Source organism: Macaca mulatta, chromosome 9 (genome assembly GCF_049350105.2).
Source record: "Macaca mulatta isolate MMU2019108-1 chromosome 9, T2T-MMU8v2.0, whole genome shotgun sequence".
In the NCBI taxonomy this organism is placed as follows: domain Eukaryota; kingdom Metazoa; phylum Chordata; class Mammalia; order Primates; family Cercopithecidae; genus Macaca; species Macaca mulatta.
In genome coordinates, this window is record NC_133414.1 from 138,597,222 (window position 1) to 138,621,211 (window position 23,990).

Genomic DNA, 23,990 nt, shown 5'->3' on the forward strand with positions numbered 1-23,990 from the left:
CTCACTGCCCAGCAGCAATGAGGATTTCTCCCCTCTTGGGCGTCAACTGAAGCCTAGTGAGAAACGGGACTTTTACCTCCACCTGGCAGTAACAGTGTGGCACTCCCAGGCATAGCAGTGTCAGAAAAAGTCAATTGAAATAGAAGATTTAATAAGATCCAGAGTTTTATAACAAGAGTGTCCAGGTTTTGACTGAAAAATCATTCATCACTGCCAGGTGCGGTGGCTCACGCTTGTAATCCCAGCACTTTGGGAGGCCAAGGCGGGTGGATCACTTAATGTCAGGAGTTCCAAACCAGCCTGCCCAACATGGCAAAACTCCATCTCTACTAATACTACAAAAAATTAGCCAGGCATGGTTGTGCATACCTGTAATCCCAGCTACTCAGGAGGCTGAGGCACAGGAGGTGGAGGTTGCAGTGAGCCGAGATCGTGCCTCTGCACTCCAGCCTGTGCAACAGAGTGAGACTCCATCTCCAACCAACAAAAAAAGCAAAAATAACAAAAAGAAAATCATTCGTTCATCACAATAAGAACCAGAAACATCTTTAACTGAGTGAAAAAAAAAGACAATAGATGCTGATACTGAGAGGACATATTGGAGTTATCTGAGAGAGATATTAAAGCAGCCATGATAAAAATGCTTCAACAAGCAATTATAAGCTCACTTGAAACAAATGAAATAAAAAAGCCTCATCAAATAAAACAGAAAATCTCACCAAAGAAATGGAAACTGTGAGAGGGTCAAATGAAAATATTAGAATTTTTAAAACTAATGAAACAAAAAGTTCAGTAAAGAAGCTCAGCAGAAGAATGGAAGGTACTTAGGAAAGAATCAGTGAGTTAGAAGACGAACAATTGAAATCACCCAAACTGAACAACAGAGAGAAAATAGCCTGGAAAAAAAAAAAATTGAACAGAGCCTCGTTAAGAACCTGTGAGACTAAAAGATCTAACTGTATGTCAGTGGAGTCCCAGAGGAGAAGAGGGAAGGGTTACACTGAAAAAGTACTTGAGGAAATAATGGCTAAAAACTTTTGAAATTTGAAGAGACCAAAACCTACAAATTTAAAAAGCTTAGTGAACACCAAATATGATAAACAGAAGAAAAAAAATCCACACCAAGACACATCACAATTAAACTCCTGAAAGCCAAAGGCAAACCTATATGTAGGTTTAACACAATTCCTATCAAAATCTCAAGATTTTTTGTAGATACAGACAAGACGCTTTAAAAATTTCTATTGAAATTCAACGTAACTAGAATAACAAAAATAATTTCATAAGAAAACAAGTGGGGCCGGGCACAGTGACTCATGCCTGTAATCCCAGAACTTTGGAATGCTGAGGCAGAAGAATAAGGGCCAGGAGATTGAGACCAGCCTGGGAAACATAGCAAGACTCCATTTTTTTTTTTTTTTTTTTTTGACAAAGTCTCTCACTCTGTCACCAGGCCGGAGTGCAGTGGCACAATCTTGGCTCACTGCAATCTCCAACTCCCAGGTTCAAGCGATTCTCCTGCCTCTACAGCCCCAGTAGCTGGGATTACAGGCACATACCACCACACCCAGCTAATTTTTGTATTTTTAGTAGAGACGGGGTTTCACCAAGTTGGCCAGGATGGTCTCAATCTCCTGACCTCATGATCCACCCGCCTCAGCCTCCCAAAGTGCTGGGATTACAGGCATGAGCCACTGCGCCCGGCCATAAGACCCCATCTTTACTAATAAATAAATAAATAATAAACAAAGTGGAAGAAAACATTCTACCTGATTGAAAAATTTATTATATAGCTTCCGTAATTAAGACTGTGGCGCCGGCAGAGGGACAGACCCAAATATTAATAGAATAGAACAGAAAATCCAGAAATAGATCCACATAAATAGGATCAAGTGATTTTTGACAAAGGTGTAAAAGCAATTCAATGGAGGAAAGCTAGCCTTTTCAGCAAATGGAAAGAAGTAGACACTCAAAGGCCAAACAATAATCCTTGACCTAAATCTCACATCTTATATAAAAATAACTCGAATGGGATGATAAACTTGAATGTAAAACTATAATAAATATTTTAGAGAAGAAAGATTAAGGGAAATCTTCGGAATCTAAGGCGAGGCAAAGAATTCTTAGACATAACACAAATAGAATGATCCACAAAAGGAGAAGTTGACAAATTGTACTTAATCGAAGTGTAAAACTTTTGCTCTGTGAAAGACCTTGTTCAGAAGACGAAAAGACAAGTCACAGAGTGAGAGAAAATATTTGCAAGCCACATAGCTGACAAAGGACTGCTATCTAGAATATATGAAGAGTTCTCAAAATTCAACGGTAAGAAAAACAAACAGCCGCATTGGAAAATGGACAAAAGACATAAAGATACATTTCACTGAAGAGGAAACACAGATGGCAAATAAGCATATGAAAAGATGTCCAGCCTCATTAGCCATTAGGGAAATGCAAATTAATACCACAATGAGATACCACCACCACATACCTACCAGCATGGCTAGCATTAAAAAACAGTGACACCACCACATTCTGGCAAGGACACAGAAAAACAGGATTACTCTTACACTGCTGGTGAGAATGTAAAATGGTACAGCTGCTCTGGAAAATAATTTGGCAATTTCTTAAAGAACTGAATACGTAACTATTCTATGATTCAACAATTTCACTCACAGATACTTCTCCCAGAGAAATGAAGAGTTGTGCTCACAAAAAAACGTGCATCTGAATGTTTATTACATCTTTATTCATAATAGCCAAAAAAAAAAAAAAAAATTAGGAACAACCCAGATGTCCTTCAGTGGACGAATGGCTAAGCAAACTGGTGCACCCATATCATGGGACACTCCACAAAAATAGACTAGTTATAGATGCAGCAACCTGAATGAACCTCCAAAGAATAACGCTGAGTGCAAAAAGACAATCCCAGAAGGATACATGCTGTATAATTCTATAAAGCATTCTTTTTTTTGAGACAGTCTCTCTCTGTTGCCCAGGCTGGAGTGCAGTGGCGCAGTCTCGGCCTCTGTAACCTCCGCCTCCCAGGTTCAAGCAATTCTCCTGCCTCAGCCTCCCAAGTAGCTGGGATTATGGGCACCTGCCACCATGCCTGGCTAATTTTTGTATTTTTTAGTAGAGAGACAGGGTTTTGCCATGTTGACCAGGCTGGTCTCGAACTCCTGACCTCAGGTGATCTGCCTGCCTCGGCCTCTGAAAGTGCTGGATTACAGGCGTCAGTCACCGCACCCGGCCCCTAGACAGCATTCTTGACAGGACAAAATTATAGAAAAGGAGGATAGACAAGTGGTTGCCAGAGGTTAGGAAGAGGGAGGTGCAGAAGGAAAGTGAGTGTGACTATAGAAAGTCAACAGGAGGGAACCGTGTAATCATGGAAATATTCCGTCTTGAGTGTATCAATGGCAGTATCCTTTGTGTAGTTTTTAAGATGTTGCCATTAGGAGGAAATAGAATGAAGGGCATATGAAATATTTCTGTATTCTTTCTAATTTTTTGGAGACAGGGTCTCACTCTGTTGCCCAGGTTGGAGTGCAGTGACATGATCTCAACTCACTGCAACCTCCGCCTCATGGGTTCAAGCAATCCTCCCTTCTCAGCCTCCCTAGTAGCTGGGATTACCAGCATGCGCCACCATGCCCAGCTAATTTTTGTATTTTTAGTAGAAATGGGGGTTTCACTGTGTTGGTCAGGCTGTTCTTGAACTCTTGACCTCAGGTGATTCGCCTGCTCCAGCCTCCCAAAATTCTGGGATTACAGGTATGAGCTACTGCGCCTGACTTCTTTCTGTATTATTTCTTAAAACTGCACATGAACCTATAATTGTCACCATATTTAAAAAGTTTAAAAATAATTACGATGCCACTGCCTTTCTCTAAACTAGGATTAATCTGCCTCTCCTCTGTATTTTCTCCCTCTGAGGTTAACAGGGTGAGGAAAGAAAGGAGAGGGAAGAGAAAACAATAAATACAATGGTTGACTTAAGCCCAAACATATCAATCATTACATTAAATGTAAATGTTCTAAATACACAAATACTCCAAGGCAGAGCCAGCCTTAGAGCTGTTGGTCCTGGATTTAAGTCCTTGACTTTCACATCCAAGCTGTAAAACCTTCAAGAGGACATTCATCCCCTCTAAGCCTCAGTTTTCTAAGCAAGGGATAATTCAATCTACTTTGAAGGATTGTCTTGAGATTAGAGAGAACATTTGCAATAATGCACTGGCAAATAATAAATGCTTAGTAACTGGTAACTGTTTCTACCACTACCAACACCTCTGTGTGGACTTGGTCCACTCTGCCTGGTGCAATAATCGATGGAATATGAGCTCCTCCCCCACTAGACTGGAAAGTCCTTGAGCAATGTACTGGGTCCTATTAATTTGCTTTTCCCCAAGTATACTTTACAGTCTTTCATGCAGTAGATATCTCAGAAACACATGTCGGATTGAATTCCTGAATGGTTAAACATTATATGGGTGGGGGAAAAAATTTGAGGCAGAAAAACTGAAGATTAATAAAAAGAATGAAAACAACTCTGTCAAATGCAACCTACTGAATCTCAGCAGATCCAAGTAGCGTAAGATTCCTATGCCAGGTGCAATTACTCCATACTTATGTTTCAGACCACGGGCTGCATCTGAGCACATTTTATAGATTGCCTCAAAGAGAAAGGCACAGAAGAGAAACCAGTGGTTTGCAGGATTAAATCAAAAATCAGTTTCCTTATTGATAAGGGCCATGTACACTTGCTGAACATAATCTCCAAAAGGCCTGCAGAATAATGAAGTAGCAGCTACGTGCCAGTTTCTTGGTAAAACCACGAAAAGCATAGCCTACAACTGAATTCATCTGCTAGAACAAGATAGGACCCGCTGCCTTTCCAGGGCATTTCAAGTTACTCCTCCCATTTTCCAGTTTTTGGAGATAAAGCAGGAATTACTGTAGAATGGTTAAGAAACTAGGATACTGTCTAGGGTTAGTACCTAGAAGAACCAGGTTGTCAAAGTGCCAGTAGGGGTGGAGAAGCTTGGGATAAGAAGTGATTGGTAAAGTTCAGGTAATCTTTTTTTTTTTTTTTTTTTTTAATTTATTTCTTTTTGAGACGGAGTCTCGCTCTGTCGCCCAGGCTGGAGTGCAGTGGCCGGATCTCAGCTCACTGCAAGCTCCGCCTCCCGGGTTCACGCCATTCTCCTGCCTCAGCCTCCCCAGTAGCTGGGACTACAGGCGCCGCCACCTCGCCCGGCTAGTTTTTTGTATTTTTTAGTAGAGACGGGGTTTCACTGTGTTAGCCAGGATGGTCTCGATCTCCTGACCTCGTGATCCGCCCGTCTCGGCCTCCCAAAGAAGTTCAGGTAATCTTTAATTGATAGAGCTCCAGGGTCATCAGTGTGAAAAAGCCTCTACAAAAGATTCTTCTTTGAATGTCAGTTTCTTGAGGGCAGGGGTCCTCATCTGTTTAGTTCACTGCCATTTTTCCCGTACATGGAACCACATAGTATACACTCAATAAATATTTGTTGAAGGAATGAACAGAACAGTTTGCCTTTGTTATCTTTAAGTGCTTCAGGGTACTGATTGTAGCACTAATTGTAGCAGTAAACTGTAGCACAAATTTGCATTTGTCTTAGTTAAATCCAGTCGCAGAACAGAAGTCCCCACACTGGTCGAGAACCTCCCTCCACAAGACCTGAGGAAACACAGCTGCAATGGAAATGGGCATTCAAGAGAGGCCTCCTGCCAAACAGAGAAGAAGTGGACAGGTTGTCCATCATCCAGGCGTTCTTGCTGCAAAGACCAGACTGAGCCCTGCCAGGAGATGCTGTCTTATAAAGGACACTCACCCGAGATGCTATGCCATCCCACCACCTGCAGCCCTGCACACCTGCAGTGTGGCTCAGTGGGCATTCCTTTCCCACTTTGCCATATAATTTACCCAGCAGAAAGGAAATGCTGCAGCAGGACCTGCGCGCATATGCGCAAAGGCGGAGGATGAAGTAGCAAGACCTTGAGCTCTTTCTGCATGGCAGGATAAATTACATCATCTCTCTGAGCCTCAGTTTTCTCACATGTATATTGGGAATAAAACCAATATCTATATCTTAGGGTTATGAGAATTAATGAATGGAAAACATGGAAAACACTCAGAATGCCACTGCAATACACTTGGAGGAAGAAAATATTTTCAACAAATCGTTCTGGGTCTATTAGACATCTGCTGGGGGAAAATAATGAATCTCAACCCCTGCTTCCCATCATAAACACAATCTAACTAAGAAAGGTCAAACCAAAATGCTTCTAAAAGAAAACATAGGAGAATATCTTCATGATCTTGGGACAAAGATTTCTTTAAAAGGATACAGAAAAGTTCTGATTTTAAAAGAAAAAATGATAAATCATACTTAAGAAAAATCAAGAACTTATATTCATCAAAAGAAACCATTAAGAGAATGAAAAATCAAGCCATAGATGGAGAAAGGATATTTACAATACATATAACCCAAATGTGGAACAGATAGTGACATATTAATGCAATGGAATATTATGCAGCTATGAAAAAGAATACTTGGCATAGAAACACACTAGAACATGGATGAATCTGAGACATAATGTCAAGCAAAAGAAGCCAGATCCCGGACCATGTATTACATGACCATTTCCATCAAGTTCAAGGGGCAAAAGTAATCAATTGCAGTAGAAGTCAGAATAGTGCTTACCTTGGTGAGGCAGCTGGAGGTAGTAGTTATGGATGAGGAAAGCCTTCGGAATTCAGAAGGTAGGAGCCTTCTGAATTACTGGATATATTCTATTTTGATTTGGGTGGTAATTATAGAAGTATACACATTTGTAAAATGTATCAAGCTATAAGCCACATTTGTGTATTTCGCCACACATATGTGCTATCTCATTAAACATAACGAAAATCCACTAAGCATGGTGCAGAGTGCGTAGCAATCACTCAAAAAGTTAGCACTCTACTGTTTTTGTTAATTTTACTATCACAGTGATAGATTCCTCTTCAACTCCGTTCCCTGCTACCAACTTTCTCTGGAAACACTGCAGAGGCAGTACAATATTTTTAAAGCTAAAAATGACTTCTGCTTTTTTTCTTTGGTCTCAGAAAATGTGTATGAAAGTCAAAGATGCTTTTATTCAAAATGACTACTCCTGCTGATTATTCTTGGGCAAGATAGCAAAGTGTACAGCACAATCAAGCCAGCATCAAAACAGAGAAGGAAAGAAACGCAGAGAAGACAGCTGATCATCAGGTGCGTCGAGCAACCTGGGCACTGCAGAAGCACTTGCTGCTCGCTTTAATCTCACGGCACTCACCTTCCTCAGGAGTCTTTTAAAATCCTGGAAAATATCCCCTGAATTTCCCTTGTATTCAGGGAAGACAATGTGATTGCGGTCCACACAAAAGGAGTAACTTCTCCAGAGATGTGGCGTCTGCACCTGATCAGCAGGACCCCCCTTACAATCAGCAAGTTCAATAAGGAAGGTGGGGTGGTGATATGGTTGGCCCCACCTGACTTACCAGCATTTTATTCCTTACTAATTCACAACTTGACTTTGGGATAACCTTGAATGTATGGGTCAAATGGATGGGGCTTTGGTGGCAGAGGGGTGAGGAGTAGGAAATGAAAAAAAAAAAAATAGAGCAGTATCCAAGTACTAGCTCCTGGATACAAAAGAAATGGAAAGAGATTGATATATTAATTTATATGTCTCATCATACACTGTTTAAGCCAATCAGGCCGAGCAAGGTGATTCATGCCTGTATTCCCAACACTTTGGGAGGCCAAGGCAGGTGCAATCTCTTGAGGTCAGGAGTTTGAGACTAGCCTGGCCAACATGGTGAAACCCTGTGTCTACCAAAAAAAATACAAAAATTAGCTGGGAATGGTGGCATGTGCCTGTAATCCCAGCTACTCAGGAGGCTGAGGCAGGAGAATCACTTGAACCCGGGAGGTGGAGGTTGCAGTGAGCCGAGATCACACCACTGCACTCTAGCCTGGGCAACAGAGGGAGACTCTATCTCAGTAAATAAATAAATAAATAAACAAACAAACAAAAATTAAATAAATAAAAAAGCTATTCGAATCCTCCAAATTTACACCTGGGTCAATGCAAGTGGAGTCAGCATCAGATAGAAATGCTGATAGAAGTTGGCAGATGGAAGTCCCTCTCTCCACATGAATGGTTAGTCAGAAGTTGCTTCTTCATAGAAATAGAAATGACGCCAGAGTCCATTTCACACTTTAACCTGCCATAAATCTCCTAAAATAAAATGATACAATTTTGGTGAACACCTGTGAATTTGTGACATGAGTTGACCTCACATTAACCAAAATTGGTGAAAAACGTCTAGCCTAGCCTGCATCAGATCACAAATGAGTCTCCACTTTCTGATAGTATCAAAACTAGCTGGTGGTCTGGCATGTGGTCAAGTTACGCCAATGTGGAGACCAAAATGGCCGGGGTTGAGTGCTGGGTCCTGTAACGATAATTTCAGGCCCTCTATCAAGACAAAGAAATGGTGTCTAAATCGGGATATGCACAATCGCAAAATGTCAACAGCGAGTACTACAGAGGGACAAGGATGCAAGAAGCGAGGATGGGAGAACTGAGTGGGGACTCTGCAAAGGGCGCTCCCTTCTCCCTTCATGTTTAAATAGAACACAGTCGGTTTCTCCCTGTGCTTATCAAACCCAGATATTTTCAGATGCTGTTCTAGCTGCAAACTCATGAAATGATCCTTGAAATTATATTACCAAGAGAAATTTTCCTTCATTGCTTATTTTGATATAATTTCAATAAATGTATGGTATGTGAAATTATTTCTTCATTTCCTCCTGGTTCTGAAAATGAAATTCAATTTATGAACCAGCCTGTGGAATTCCAGCAGAGTGCAATACACCAGCAGCGTATTGTTGGCTGTGGGACCAGGTCCCCGCGGGAGAACAAACCACCCTTTAAGGGACAAGGTGATCTTCAAGTTCATTTCTTGAGGGTTAATTCATGACCTTGGATTCTTAATCCATAGCAGCCACCCAGACACCCTATTTCTCTGATGTGTTTTGTGGTGTCTGAAAAGAAGAGGCAGGAAAGAGTTCCTGTAGACATCAGGAAGGTCAAACACCGTGAACAGAGGTGTGTACTCCAAGCTGTGACCTGTGGGGAAGGCAGAAACCCGGAGCCTGAGGGGCAGGCAGTGCTGTGGGGTTTCTCCCTGAAGGCTCTGGATAAGAGGGGAGAAGAAAGTTGTTTCTATTAGGTTGGTGCAAAAGTAATCGTGGTTTTTGCAATTAATCAATTTTTTTAAAATGGCAAAAACCACGATTTCTTTTGCACCAACCTCATAGGAAATATGTTAGAATGACGGTCTCAGGTGATGAGTCTCTGATGACTTTTTTAAGGTCATGAAATAGTCAAGACATATGGATGTATAATAAATAACAGATTGTCCATACTCACCATTCAGATTAAGAAATAAATGTGGCCAGGCACGGTGGCTCACGCCTGTAATCCCAGCACTTTGGGAGGCCAAGGCCGGTGTATCACGAGGTCAGGAGATCTAGACCATCCTGGCTAACATGATGAAACCCCGTTTCTACTAAAAATACAAAAAATTATTTGCGTGTGGTGGCGGGCACCTGTAGTCCCAGCTACTCAGGAGGCTGAGGTAGGAGAACGGCATGAACCTGGGAGGCGGAGCTTGCAGTGAGCCGAGATAGCGCCACTGCGCTCCAGCCTGGGCAACAGAGCGAGACTCCATCTCAAAAAAAAAAAAAAGTTACCAAAAGTCCCCTATACCTTTCCCCCATAACATCCCCTCCTCAGGTAAACACTGCCGGGATTTGAGGTCTGTCCTTTCCTCGGTGTGCTTTGATACACATACACAATTTCTTTAGCAATCTGTGACATGGTTTTCATGTTGCGAAACATTTACAAATAATACTGTACTGTTCATACCCTGCTGGAATTCTCTCCTTCTGCTCAATATTTTAAATGAGATTCACCCAGGTTAACACTTGTAGCTCTAATAAGTTCCTTTGCACTCCTGTGTAATGTGAGTAGTCCTCTTCTTTCTGCTCCTTTTTGTTTTCCACTTTCCAAATTGCCTCCATGGAGCTGGTGTTACTTTGACCATCAGGTGAGTGGGGCGAGGGAGAAACATCTTCCACATGCCTTCTCCCTACTCCTCCTACATTCTCATTCTTGGGGAGTGACGGTGTTGAGTCAGGAACCTGGAAGCATTCGCCAGTCCCCACTCCTCTCCCAGCCAATGATGCAGTCCTGCTGGCAGCCCCTCCTAATGCCCCGCAGACTCTGCAATATCCTCTTCACTCTCCAGGCCTCACAGCAGGGGAACACCTTTCTTGCCTATATTGTGGTGCTGTACTTGCCCAGCCTTCTTTTGGTCTTGCCTTAGTCCAAGCTCACCTTCATTCATCCCAACTACTAATATCCCAGGCCAGGTTACCATTATCTCATACGTCTATGACTTTGCCAGCTTCATTACTAGTGAAACTAGATCAGCCTCCAGCCTCATTGCCAGAGGATTTTCTTAAAACAGAAACTTGTACCTGATCAAATCCCCTCCCCTCCACTTTAGAAATCCTTCAGTGACTTCTCATTGTCTTCAGGATGAAATCCAAACCCCAAAGCATGACATACAAGACTCTCCTTGTGATCTGACCCCACCTGGCCAGCTTCATCTCCTAAGACCTCAGCACTAACAAGCTGCTGAAATTCTACAGGCTGGCTGTGCACTCCCTCACCTTGCACATGGTTTCCTCTGCGTGTGCTCGCTCTGCCTTTCCTTGCCTGGACAATGTTAGCCACGGGTCCTTCAAGACACAGCTGAGCTGAGCTGAGCAGCCTTGGGAGGCCTTTCTTGAGCCTCTACCCATCTGAGTGGGGCTCCCTGCTCTGTGGCCCTCAGCATCCCTTGCGTTTGTGGCTCCATGTCAAACTCACACTGTTGGAACACTTCTATGCTACTGCTATGGATTAAGAATCCAAGGTCACAAATTAACCCACTAGAAATGCGTCTCTTTTCTTCCCCACCCAGAGTTGGGCTCCCAGAGAGCAAGGGCCATGCCTTGTACTTTGGATCCCCAGGGCCCAGCTCAGTGCCCACTCTTGGCAGTGCTGGGTAAATACTAGATGGACTGAATCAGGCTGCCTGGGGGAATCTGAGGGCCACACGCCATTAGAAATGCTAAAGGGCAATGATCTCATTACTGGAATGATTGAGAAGCCGGTATCCTGAATGTGGCTTTTCCCACATCACTGAGGTTCATCTCTTTGTGCCAAAAATACTTGTATGTAGTAATTTATAGAGAACATTTTCTAAAACCATTCTATGCCAGCTGATATTTGGCCAATATTCTCCTATATACCTGGATGTGTTGTTTACAACCACGTTTATCCTCATCGGCCAATGACTATGCCCTGTAGTTGTTAAACATTTTCAATGTCACTCCTTATTCTTTGTTTCCTTAAATTTTTAAATCAATAAAAATGTTTCCAACATTTCCATGTTTCCATGCATGCTCTGTTATAAGGAGCACCCATTCTTAACGCAGTAAAATCCAGACAAGGGTTTCTCCTTACATCAACGGGCCCCATATGGCTCTGCTTTTATATGGACACCTGATATCCCTTCTGTCAATAACATTTGCTCTCATCTGTCATTTCTCAGTTGACAAGGGCAAGTCCTGTGTTTGCAGCAGTGAATATCTCTTGCAGTGATATTCAGAATTGTCACTAAGAGCAGGACTGAAGGCAGCCAGGAAAAGCCACCTGCCTCAGGGAGGCTACAGATCCACGCATCCCCACCAACCCCTGACCCTCCCTCCTCTCCTTCTACCTTCTGCCTCCGCCTGGTTGCTCCAGGTCAGTGCTGGTGGAATTGATCTGAAGATGGGTACCAGAGAAGTTGGATTATCTCTGCCATCTCTAAGCGGAAGCCTAATCATTTAAAAAAACAAGCAAGAAACCAGCCAACCAAGAAACCTCACCTTGTTCTTACACGATAAGAACCGGCCAAGTCAGGATATTTTATATAACAGCTTAATTCAGAGGGTCTCCTTCAGCAAGCAAGTCAGGAATATTTTTTCCTAGTGTTTACTAACAGCTCCTAGTCATGCTCAAAATACTTGCTGGAAATTCTACTGAAATTAGACCCTCAAGAGTTTCAGAGAAAATACAGCATTACATTATAAATGATAAATAATGTGAAATTAGACACTGCGGAGAACTGCATATTTGGCCGTTTCAAGTTCTAGGCCTTTTTCCTTTCTTCTCATAAGAGCCAGCTTATGTGGAGTTAGGCTGCCTGAAGGTTGTACATTTTCAGTTTATAATATCTGCTCTTAACAATAAATATCATATTTCTATACAACCGCTCCATTGTTCCCCCCAACAAATCTCGCTAGACAGTTCCCATTGGCCAGCAAGAATTACTTTCAGAAGGAAATAATCTCCGCAACCTCAATGATTTGTAAGTGGGTAAGACTCAGCCTAAGAGGAAAACACACCAGTGATCGGAGGCTTAATTTTTAATTTCAGCATTCACTTGCAATAGGAGAAAACCAAATTAATTTTCCACTTTACTTCATTGGCAAACTATTTCTCACTTTGCTGAAGGTTTGAGGCATGGTGATAAATGGTGAATAATAAGCTGCTGATGCACACAGTCAATGGTTGGAGGCCCTGAGTCTTCATCTTAATGGGCAGTCCCGTCCTGCTGCCAGGAAGCCTCGTCACTGTGTCCAGTCCTGACTCACAATGGGCTTCAGGGCCATTGAAGGGCATAGGTCTCAAACCAGAGTGACCCCATGGGCATCATCGAAAACGTAACTCTACTAAGAGACCCCCAGCACAGTGCTTCTTTAGTGATGGCAGAGGAACCAAAGCCATCCCCATGGAGATACCTGCTCCTCTGTGCTACAGGTCAGCAAACGTCTTCTGAAAGGGCCAGAGAGTCAATATCACAGGTTTTGCAGGCCATGCCATCTCTGTTGTTGCTACTCAACTCTGCGCCATGGCATGAGACCTTCCCTGGACAATATGTCAACCAATGGGCGTGGATGCATTCCAATAGAATTTCATTTCTGGACATTGAAATGTGGATTTTGTATAGTTTTTGCATGTCATAAAAGATTATGCTTCTTTTAATCCATTTTAAAATGTAGAAAACATTCTTAGCTCAGAGGTCTTACAGAAACGGGTAACCTGATCTTCTCGGATAGTATCTATCACCCTACAAAGCCTGTGTTGGGAGTGCATCCCTCTAGCTGTTTGGATGAAACCAAACTCTCGCAGGTAATTTAAGACACAAGCACCATGCATCCTTCCACTTCCCGTCACTGGTTTTTACCACCTGCTCTGGAAGAGGAGGTCAGAGTGGACAAACAATTAAGTCCCCATGTGTAGTCAGAGGCACCACAACAGCTGGAAAAAAAATCAGAGTCTGGAAGAAAGAATATTTAAAAAGTACACCAAGAATATAATTCATAGCCTGCCGCTGTTTCCGAAGTGTGGGCCCTCAACCTCTAATTAATCTTAATGGCACTGCTGACTGCTTCTGCTCTTGGTATCATGATGAAAATTCACCACACATTTCATTCAAGCACACGTGAGGCTTGAATACCTTAGAAGAGAGTGATTCCATGGAGATGAAATTGCAAAGCGGCAAGCTGGCTGAAATTCTGCAGCTCACGGAGGAGAGTGTGGGTGTGAAATTGTAGGCAATTACATTTTATCACTGCTACACAAGTTTCTGCTGAATTCATTAAAATTTGCTCCCAGAATCGGGTTGAAGGACTGTGGAATTTCGGTGGTCCCAATGACAAAAATGAAAGCAGATTTTCACTCTCCCTGCTACAGGAGCCACAGAATATCCGCAGTGCAATGAGACTTGGATGTGACTGAGAAATGTCATCTCCCGGAACTGCAGCTGCAAATTAAACAAGGGGACTCTCTCACAGAAACAATGACTGCATTCCAAGCAGAGAGAATCAGGGAACAGAGAGGACAGGCAAACAGTGGGCAGATGCGTGCCTGACACAGAGGGAGCAGGCCCCTCTCCCTGGGCCCGGGGCGGCCTGCTGAGCACCCGTCAACACCTCCAGATAGGAGCGCAGGGAGAGAGGAGAGGTTTAAGTTTGGAAGTTAAGTGAGAAAGAACTCCCACTGAGAGATGAATTAGAGACATAAAAGCTGTGACCAGGAAGGTCTTCCTAATTAGAAAACTGAGGAAAGATCTTGGGCCGGACATGAAGCGTTCATTCCGGCTTCCGCACCTCACCTGGGTGCCGCCCTGCCACTGAAGTGCTGACTGCCTTCTCTCCCCTCTGCCCCAGCGGGGACAGGCTGCCCAGAGGACACTGCAGGCCCAGCAGCTTCCTGCCGGCGTTAGTTTATCCAGAACCTCTATGAGCATGGCCCAGAGGGTCCCTGATGGAGGGAGAAGGCGGCCCTCATCTCATTGCTGCATACCCCTGCTAACATCTGCCAACTTCCCACATCCAATCGGATTTGCCTAGCCACCCCCTGCGCTCCCTTAGACTGCACGGAAGCCGAGTCCAAAGGCTGGGCCTCTGCCTAGAGTGGACATCCACAAGCAATGCTCTGCATTGTTCCCCCACCAACACCGAAGCAACGGGGCCTGCTAACCACACAGGCCATGAGACATTCCTCTTAACAGAATCCCTCGTTCCTGCAGATAGCATGAGACAGAACCGTCCCAGACAAGCCAGATGGAAATCCGGGATCCGTTAATTGCTACCTGTGGCACCCTGGGTGGCCCAAGCGACCTTGCTGATATGCAGATTGTCCCACCTGTCCAACAGGCACAAGGCAATCTGCAGATGCTCAATGAGCGGCTCCTCCCCCTTCCCCGGGATAGGACTATTCTGGATTCTGAAGGCACAATCATTTTTAATGGGCACCAATTGTGTGGTTACAGACACTTCTTCTATAGCCTGCTGCTAAGAGGCCTATAACCCACCTGACAGTCAGCAATATCCAGGGAGCACAGCCTGCCAGAGCTCCCCAACCAGGACAGTAAAACCATCAGGCGTGCCCCTTCTTTCACAATGTACCAAATGCACATAACCGCATCTGCCAACTGGAGGCTGCACTCGCACACAGTGCAGAGACCAAGATTCTCAGGGGCAGGGAGTCCGAACTCACTTCTCCCGGCCACCGGCAGTGGCGTGCTGCCACCCGCTCTCATGGGCTGGGAGGAGGCAGCCACGTACAATGCTTTCCACGGCTGTGCAGTGACGTCACACACGCCCGTGATGTCACATTGACAACTTGAAATCAGCCACAGGGGGAGTGTTTATACCACAGAAAGCGGCAAATGCTACAACTCAGGGCAAAATTCCCCACCCCCAGCCCAGCTGGTTGTTGTCAAAACTGACCAGCACATGCTGGGCATGTCCACTGAACCGCCGTGGGCCGCGGGAGGGGAGTTCATTGGCAATGCAGTAGCGTGAGGCCAAAGAGGGGCCACTCGTCCGACGCACGCCTGCCACCCCCACCCTCACACTGCGTCTGGCCTGTGACAGAATGGGCCTTGAGACCCCAGCTTTTACCCCCAAGGTGCAGTGAAATAGATCCTGGGCAGCCCAGGCCAAGACCTGCCTTAGCTTGATCGGGGTTTAACCAGAGCTGTAAATGGCCACATGCTCACTGGGGGTGCAGCATGGGAAAGAAGGGCTGTGACCTCTGGAGCCTGTTTTTCTATCTATAGTAAAAGGACAGTCACAGTCACATCCTTAGAGGGTTGGTGTGAGGATTCAATGGGACTATTTGTGTGAAAATGTGTGGACCAGCTGGTGGCCGTGAGCCCAGTCCACACTGATGGCTGTGATAGAGGTGACGGTGATGAGCAAATATCCTGTCTGCCTGCTCAGCGGAGGAATCTGTGAGCACTAAACATAGGAACACAGCCCGTGGCATCCTGCCTCCAGAGTTTGCTCATTTGCTCCCTGTGAAACTATTCGGTCCTGAGGCCAGAGGAATCAGCGGCAGCAGCTGACGGACATCCTGCACTCATTAACCGACACCCACCGAGGATCAGCCGCAGCGGTGCTGCCTTCAAGTGGCTCACAGACCTGTGCAGGGCCAGACGAGTAAAGGCCATGACCACAGAAGCTGAGAACAGACATTCTCAACCTCAGCACTGCTGACCCCTGGGGCCAGAGCAGTCTCTGCATGAGGGCTGTCCTGTGCCTTGTGGGAAGTTAGTAGCATCCCTGGTCTCTACCCACTGGATGCCAGTAGTCCCCATCCCACCCCAGTTGTGAAAACCACAAATGTCTCCAGACATTGCAAATGGCTCTCACTTGCTATCTGTGTGCTTGGGGAGACACGGACCAGGAACAGGGCTCTAGACCACAGGCCCTGGAGATCTGGAGGGTCGGAAGAAATCCGGAAAGCCTACGCCAAAGCGTCAGCAGCAACTTTCCTCTCCACGCTGAGCATTTGAGTCTCTGTGGGCTTCGTAACCATCCAGATGAACATCAAGAATGGAGACCCAGCCCACCAGGTTGTGGTGAGCACAGAAGAGGGCTAGAAGTGGTGACTCTAACCTGGCTCCCAAAGGCAGCACCAGCAAAGTCCCACTGTGGGTGCCATCCTCCTGCCATCGCAAACACAAACCAACAGCCAAGCCTGCACACTTTCAAGGAACGAACAGCCTGGCTCTCAGAGAAGGCCAGAGTCTCACCCAAGCAGCGTGTAGCCCGAGTCCCATGGAGTTTGTGTCCTGGCGCCCACCCAGTGTGAACCCTGCCTTCAACAGCAAAGAATGGGCCTGCCTTTTGCAGCCTGGAGAAGTTCCCAGATTGAAACCGTAGCAACCTCCTCCCTCTCACGTGGAAGTGGCCAGCCTTACTCCACAGTCACTCAGGCACACGACTGGCTTCAGGCTTCCTTCGCTCTGCCTCCTACATGTGTGGGGCCTGAGTACTGAGTGTCCTTCACTCATCCCCACCCTCCCAAAGGCATCCAATTAAACACAGAAATGAAGACCTCTTTGCATGACTCAACTACAAGTTTAGGAATATGACTCTCTCTCTCTCTCTCTCTCTCTATATATATATATATATACACACACACACACACACAAACATATATACATATATACATACACATACATACATATACACACACATATATACACATATATATACACACACACACACACACACAAACTTGTGCATCAATTTGCTGTCACCCTCCCTACAAACAAGGCACTTGTAGGAACACCAAGCTCTGCTTTTTAAAAACACCCTTCACAGGCCGGGCGCGGTGCCTCAAGCCTGTAATCCCAGCACTTTGGGAGGCCGATATGGGTGGATCACAAGGTCATGAGATCGAGACCATCCTGGCTAACCCAGTGAAACTCCGTCTCTACTATAAAATACAAAAAACTAGCCGGGCGAGGTGGCGGGCGCCTGTAGTCCCAGCTACTTGGGAGACTGAGGCAGGAGAATGGCGTGAACCCGGGAGGCGGAGCTTGTAGTGAGCTGAGATCCAGCCACTGCACTCCAGCCTGGGCGACAGAGCGAGACTCCGTCTCAAAAAAAAAAAAAAAAAAAAACCAAAAACAAATAAAAACGCCCTTCACCATTAACATCTGGAAAACTGGCATGTTTCCAGTGAAAAGAGAAACTTCTCCGCACTCAGCGGTCCAGGCTCTGCACTTGTGGTAGCTTAAGGAACTTCAAAGCTCCTTGTTGTTTGAACAAATTGGAAACAGAAAACAAAGGGATGAAAAGAGGCCATCCCCTGGCCATCCTCTCCATCCAGGAGGGGAGCAGAGTCTCATCAGCCTTTGATGTGGCCCAGTGGCCACATTTCTCTCTCAAAGCTCCAGATGCTGGTCGCAGCGTCCTCCACCTGCTGCTTTGAGGCCAAGGAAACCAGCTCTCAGATGCTGCGCTGCACATGCAAACAAATGCACCTAACAGCATATTACCGGCCACTGAAGACATGACAGTTAACCCAAATAGCGCTCCTCCACATCCCCTTATCATTTCCGTATTCACAAAGAAGACCATTTCCCTGTATGCAGCTCTGGGTATTTTCAGGCTACCCTATTGTCATTAGTTACGAATTTTCCCCAATAGTCCTGTGAGTAGGCTCATTGCCCAGTCAGGTGTAGGACTGACAGGCAGGCTCTGCAGCCAGAAAGCCTGGCATTGATGCAACGATAACCTTGGGTAAATTATTTCACCTGATTCCAATTTGGTCTCCTCCCCTTCTCAACATTCATGATCATGATACTTACAGATGGGGTTATAGAATGGACCAAACCGAAGTAGCTATGCTTGAAAGACAGCAAGCCAACACCTGATGTTGTTTATTATTTTTCAAAGTAAGTGAATATTCATCAAGGGTCCACTATGTGTCAGGCACTGTGCTGAGTCCTGGAGATAAAACAGTGAAGAAAGTGGACTGAATCTTTACCCAGAAGAAGAGTACAGGCCTTCAGGGAACAAGAAAGAAAAACATAAAGGATTACCTTTCAGTTTCAGTGAGTTCCACAATGGAAACACCAGGGCTGCAATGAGGGATGCTGGGGCAGAGCTGCTGGAGTGCACGGGACCAGGCTCCCTGAAGAGCCACCCAAAAGGCGAGAAGGAAGGAAGCCACCGGCAAAGAGAAGGCAAACAGCATTCCAAGCCAGAGCAATAGCCTGGGCGGGCACCTCGAAGCAGGAAGGACGTTGGTGAGGTTGAGAACCAGAAAGAGAACAGTGAGACTGGAGCTGGTGCCTGTGGGGCAGTGGCATGGAGGACTGCAGGTGCTGACCTTTTAGGAAAAGCACTTTTGCTGCTGAGTGGAGGATGGGCCAGGAAGGGGCAAGAGCGGAGGCAGAGAGACCAGTTAAGAGGATACACCTGGGAGGCAGGACGCACAGGACTTAACAATGGAGCACACGTGGGGAAGACAGGCTGGGGAGGGACTTTAAAATGACCTCTAGATTTCCTACTGAGGCAAGAAGCCCAGGGAGAACATTTGGGTGCAAGATGGGAGGAAGTGAAAATTTCCATTTAGATACACCCAGACTGAGATGCATATTACCCACCAAAGGTGGCACTGGGGTGGGCCATTGGCTGTGAACATGGAGCTCAGAGGGGACCCTGGGGGGAGCCACACCTGGGTGCCCTGGTCATAAAGAAGTAGTTACAGCCATGGGGATTGTATTAGTCTGTTCTCGCACTGCTATAAAGAAATACATAAGACTGGGTAAATTGTAAAGAAAAGAGGTTTAACTGGCTCATGGTTCTGCAGGCTGGGGTAGCATAGCTGGGAAAGCCTCAGGAAACTTTCCATCACAGTGAAAGGTGAAAGGGAAGCAGGCATGTCTTCACTTGGCCAGAGCAGGAGGAAAAGGATGAAGAGGAAGGGGGCTACACAGTTTCAAACAAGCAGACCTCGTGAGAACTCACTCAGTATCATGAGAACAGCAAAGGGGAAATCCACCCCCACGATCCAATCACCTCCCAACAGGCCCCTCCTCCAACACTGGCAATGACAATTTGACATGAGATTTGAGCAGGGACACAGATCCAAACCGTATCAGGAGGCATGAGACCCTCTTCCCCCACCCCCGGGAGATTTGCTCAGAGAGGAGCAAACCCACAGCTGGGTTGGCTGAAGGAGGCAGATCAGCAAAGCAGAGTCGGAAGCCCTGGTAGGTGACCTGGAGGAAACCACAGAAAGGGGTGTCCTCGAGCCAGAAGAAGATCGAGACGCGACTGCATTCTGTGCTGCTAGGAAACCAAGCGGGGTGGGGAGAGAGAGGTGTTGTCACTGTGGACCTTGCTAGAGTGAACGCCAGACTGGAGCATGTGGAAGAGGGGGGACAAGGGATAGGGGATGGTGCTCACCTCTGAGAAGTATTCCCAAGGGGGAAGCAGAGGCCTGGAGTGGCACCTTGAGAGGGATGAGTGACTGGGGAAAGATATTTGTAAGATGGGGCAGGTTTGTGCACTGATGGAAAAATCCAGGAGTAGAAACGAGTGGTATTGTTTATTGTACAAGAAACAGGGGAAAAGAGAAGGAGGAAACTTCTGGAAAAGGAGAGGGCATGGGATAGAAGCAAAGTGGAAGCTTAGGCCACTTCCTAAGCTTAAGCCACCTAGAAGGTGGGCAAATCTCCACAGCCAGAGGGAGAAGGCAGTAGTTTTCTGCCGCTATCTAACAAAAAAAAAAAAAACCCACAAATGGAGCCCTCAGAACAGCACATGTTTATATCTCACAGGTCCCTAGCTCAGAAGTCAGGCCGGACCCAACCGGGCTCTGTGTCCAGAGTCACACCAGGCTGGAATCAGGCCGTTAGCCAGGGCTGGCTGTCATCCGAAGCTTGGGCTCCTCCTCCCGGTTCTTTCTGTTGCTGGCAGAATTCAATTCCTTGTGGTTGTAGGACCAATGTCCTCATTTCCTTACTGGCCATTGCTGGCCAGAGAACTCTGTCTGCTCCTAGGGGTCTCCCTCAGGTCCTCACCATATGGCCCCTCCGTCTTCAAAGCCAGCACAGAATTCCTCACCCTGAACATCCCTGACCTCATGAAGGGCAGGACCTTTTCATGGGCTCACTGAAGTCAGATACACCCTGATAATCTCTTTCCATCAACTCAACCTCAAATAACAAGTAACCTAATCATGGAATTGATATTCTATCACATAGTCACGGGTTCTACCCACACTTAAGGCATGGGGATTGTGCAGGGCTTGCACCAGGGGTTCAGAATCTTAGCATTCTCCCTACACCAGAGAGAGGCAAAAGACAGCCAGGCAGAGGTGTTTTAGGAGGCTCCGAGTGGGAAAGCAAAGGGGCTCGCAGCTCATGGTGCTATTTCCCGGTGCAACGGGAGAGAAGTTCACCTGAGGAGAAGGCAGGAGGATCTCCAGGAGTGTTGAGGAATGAAGACAAGGAGGTTAGGGCACCTTCTCAGCCAGGGGAAGAGGCCGAGCTGGCAGGAGGAGGGCTGGAGAGGAAGATGGGCGCCAGAGCCCTGCTGGGTTGGAGGGCAGGGCTGGGGCCAGAGCAGGGGCAGCAACCCAAGGACAGGGTGCAGGGCGACGTCAGCTGGCAGGAGGGCACGCAAGTCGGGCTCTTCAAGAAGGGAGGGAAACAGAGTCTGGGAGCAGTAGTGCAGGGTTTCAGGGAACCAAGGACACCTCCTCTAATTCCAAGCATGGCTGCCAGGGGAGGGTAGCCACAGGGTAGCCACTTTGAGAAGGAACTGGTCTATGATTCCTGAGGGCTCTGGAGTCCCAAGAGAACCTCTTCTTAGTCCCACATTTGATACCAAAAAAAAAAAAAGCAGCTCTTTCTGGGGCCCCAAGAGATTCCTGCCTCCTTTATTGCAGCACAGATCCTTACAATAAACTGTCTTTAGGGGAGGAGCTTGAGTGAGTCTCTCTTCCTTATAACCTGTAAGGCCCAACTCACCCCAACACTTCATGCTAAGCAGAGAGGGACCAAGAGAGACCAGATCTGCCTTTGAGGGTTCTCCAGTCTGATATGAACCCACAAATAATCCTCACATACATCAAACCCAGGCAGGCCACAGTTAGGGTGTAAACCAAGTAAGTATCTTGGCAATACATTTTTGTAAAGAGATGTGAAAATACAAAATTAGAAGCAGAAGCCAGGGTGAGCAGAAAGAGGGTGTGTCTTGGGGGAAGAACAAGACGGGATTTACTGGAAGTGTGGAGTCTTATCTCTTAGCATAACCTGTTGGGTGTCTATGGCCAATCTATGCTAATGGCTCTCAGTGTTATGAAAGAATAGCCAACCAAAACCTGGAAAATAGCTCTTCTGATTGTCCCTAGTAAAATCAACCCAAGGCACAGGGTAACCAAGTTTACAAGGGACCCCAAATCTCCTAAAGTGTTTCTGAATTATGGAGAAAGCAGGTCATGTGTCACTTTCAGGCTTCAAAAAAAAAAAAAAAAGAAAAGCAAAACAATGTTTCTTTTTAACTGGTGACCCAGTGCATTCCATGGTGGCTGTACTAAATGATTCATTGTAATCCTTGTGAACCAGAGGCAACAGCATGCATCTAAAAGAAATGTCTCTTTAAAAATTAAATAAAGCAAAAATTCTCTGCGGGTGCTGGTGTTACACTGCATGCCCAGCTCTGCGCTAATCATATTCTCCCACGTTATTGCAGCCCCTGGTTTATGCTGCCCTCTCTCTCTTCCTTTGATTCCCCTGCACAGTATACTTCATGCCTGCGACTCAGAAACTCCTTGGGGCAGGGACTTCATTAAGGTTTGTGTCAATCAGTAAAGAGTTATGTGCATTTTCCACAGCGCTGCCACACAGTGGACTTCATGCACTGCCTCACTTTCTTCCTTTCACTTCCCACCAAGCCAGTGTGTTTCTCTGTGTTTCAGGAGTGAAATGCATTTACACGAACCCCAAGAAGTTAATATATTATTACCCAGTTAGCACAGTTTTACTTCACGGTACCGTAATGTAATGCTCAATGATTTTTAAGCAATAAAAGGAGTGACTTTAAAACTGAATTAGGAAAATTTAAACCCTACAGGGTTCATCAGGAGTTTTTGAAAACTTTGGAATAATGCACTGAAATTCCTGAGAGTTATCTCGTGGGAATCTCAGAAAGGGTTTTTTGAGCCATTGTGAAATCATTCTCAAGGCAACTATTTCTTAGCCTCACTGAAAGTATTTTGCTGAAAATAAATGAGAAACCAAACAAGAATGCCACCACTTCTATGAGAAGCAAATCCCATCTTACCAGTCCGTTTCTGCATTCTTTGCGGAGGTCCCTACGTATCCCTTACGTTTTATGATACTAGGCCACAGATATGTTATTTCTCACACTTCCAATCCAGTCTTTCAAAATAATATGATCTCATTTAAAAGAAAGAAAAATGAAACTATTTGAGTCATAATAGAACCCGTATCAAGATCCCAGAAACATATTTTCTCAATGCTCCCTGCTGCAGCGTCTCCACAGACAGCAGTCTCCAATGCCATTTCCATCCCATCCCTTTCACAAACCTGTGCTCAGCCCACAGCTTTATCTACTTCCATTAAATAGATGTGCTTGCCGGCAGGAAATTGCCATGGAAATAAATGTTAGGTTTGGCACCAGTTCCTTTTAAAGAAGCTGCAATTGGAAACGTGAAGGCAATGAGAAGATGCAGCCAGTGAGAGCAATGCACCCAGCTCCTGACCCGCGAGGTCCTTCTGGGAACACCGAGACTTCTTTTAGAAGTGAGGGTAATGCAGTCACTTTTCAAAGACAGGAATCACTCATTCTTGACCCGGCAGGGGGCTCCCACAACCTCGTCCAGGCCAAGGGGCAGGTGAGACTCACCAGGGCAACGATTTGTCTCAGGAGGACTGGCCCTCAGCCCGGTGGCCCAAGTCACCCAGGAGCAGTGCAGTCGGGAACCTGGGGCAGCAGAGCTGCTCCTGCAGCAGAGACTCCTAGCAGCCGGGGCAGACGGGGACAGGCTGATTACCTGTTGCTCTGCCACCTGGAAGCCTCCAGGCATCCCTGCACCCTGGAAGGAGGCAGAGGGAGGAGGCGGCACGTGAATAATGAATACACTCTCCCCGCCCATCATTAGCATTCCATTCAAAGGACGCAAATGAGGCATTCATTTCTCCTCCTGGCTTGAAAGGAGAAGTGTCTCCGGGAATAAGCAAGTGAGACCTGGGACACTGGGTAGGTTGAGGGGGAGGGTAGATCACCCGTTGGGGTTGACCTTCCCACTCACCCTTCAGCAAGGTGACAGTTCACCACCAGGACTGGAAATAACATTGTCAGGGAACAGAACCTGGGACTCCAAGCATAAATAAACCCAAGACCTCAGGCCACTGGCTACCAAACCTCAAGGGCACCAATCACACCCCACAGTGCAGGTAGTCAGGCCTGTACACTTCCTGGCAGGAC

At 46.1% G+C, this 23,990-nt stretch overlaps 1 protein-coding gene across 3 annotated transcripts in view; it reads right to left on the reverse strand.

Annotated features, from left to right (window-relative positions):
- The window catches only part of C9H10orf90 (chromosome 9 C10orf90 homolog), a 238,166-nt gene that overhangs the window by 113,242 nt on the left and 100,934 nt on the right, over window positions 1-23,990 (reverse strand). Inside the window, exon 1 of one of the 3 annotated variants that reach the window (XM_077947867.1) lies at window positions 23,409-23,694. The exons of the other annotated variants lie outside the window; for them this stretch is intronic. Coding sequence (XP_077803993.1) covers window positions 23,409-23,694 — 286 coding nt within the window. Of the gene's footprint in view, window positions 1-23,408; window positions 23,695-23,990 lie in introns of those variants that run through there. 3 annotated transcript variants of the gene reach the window in all.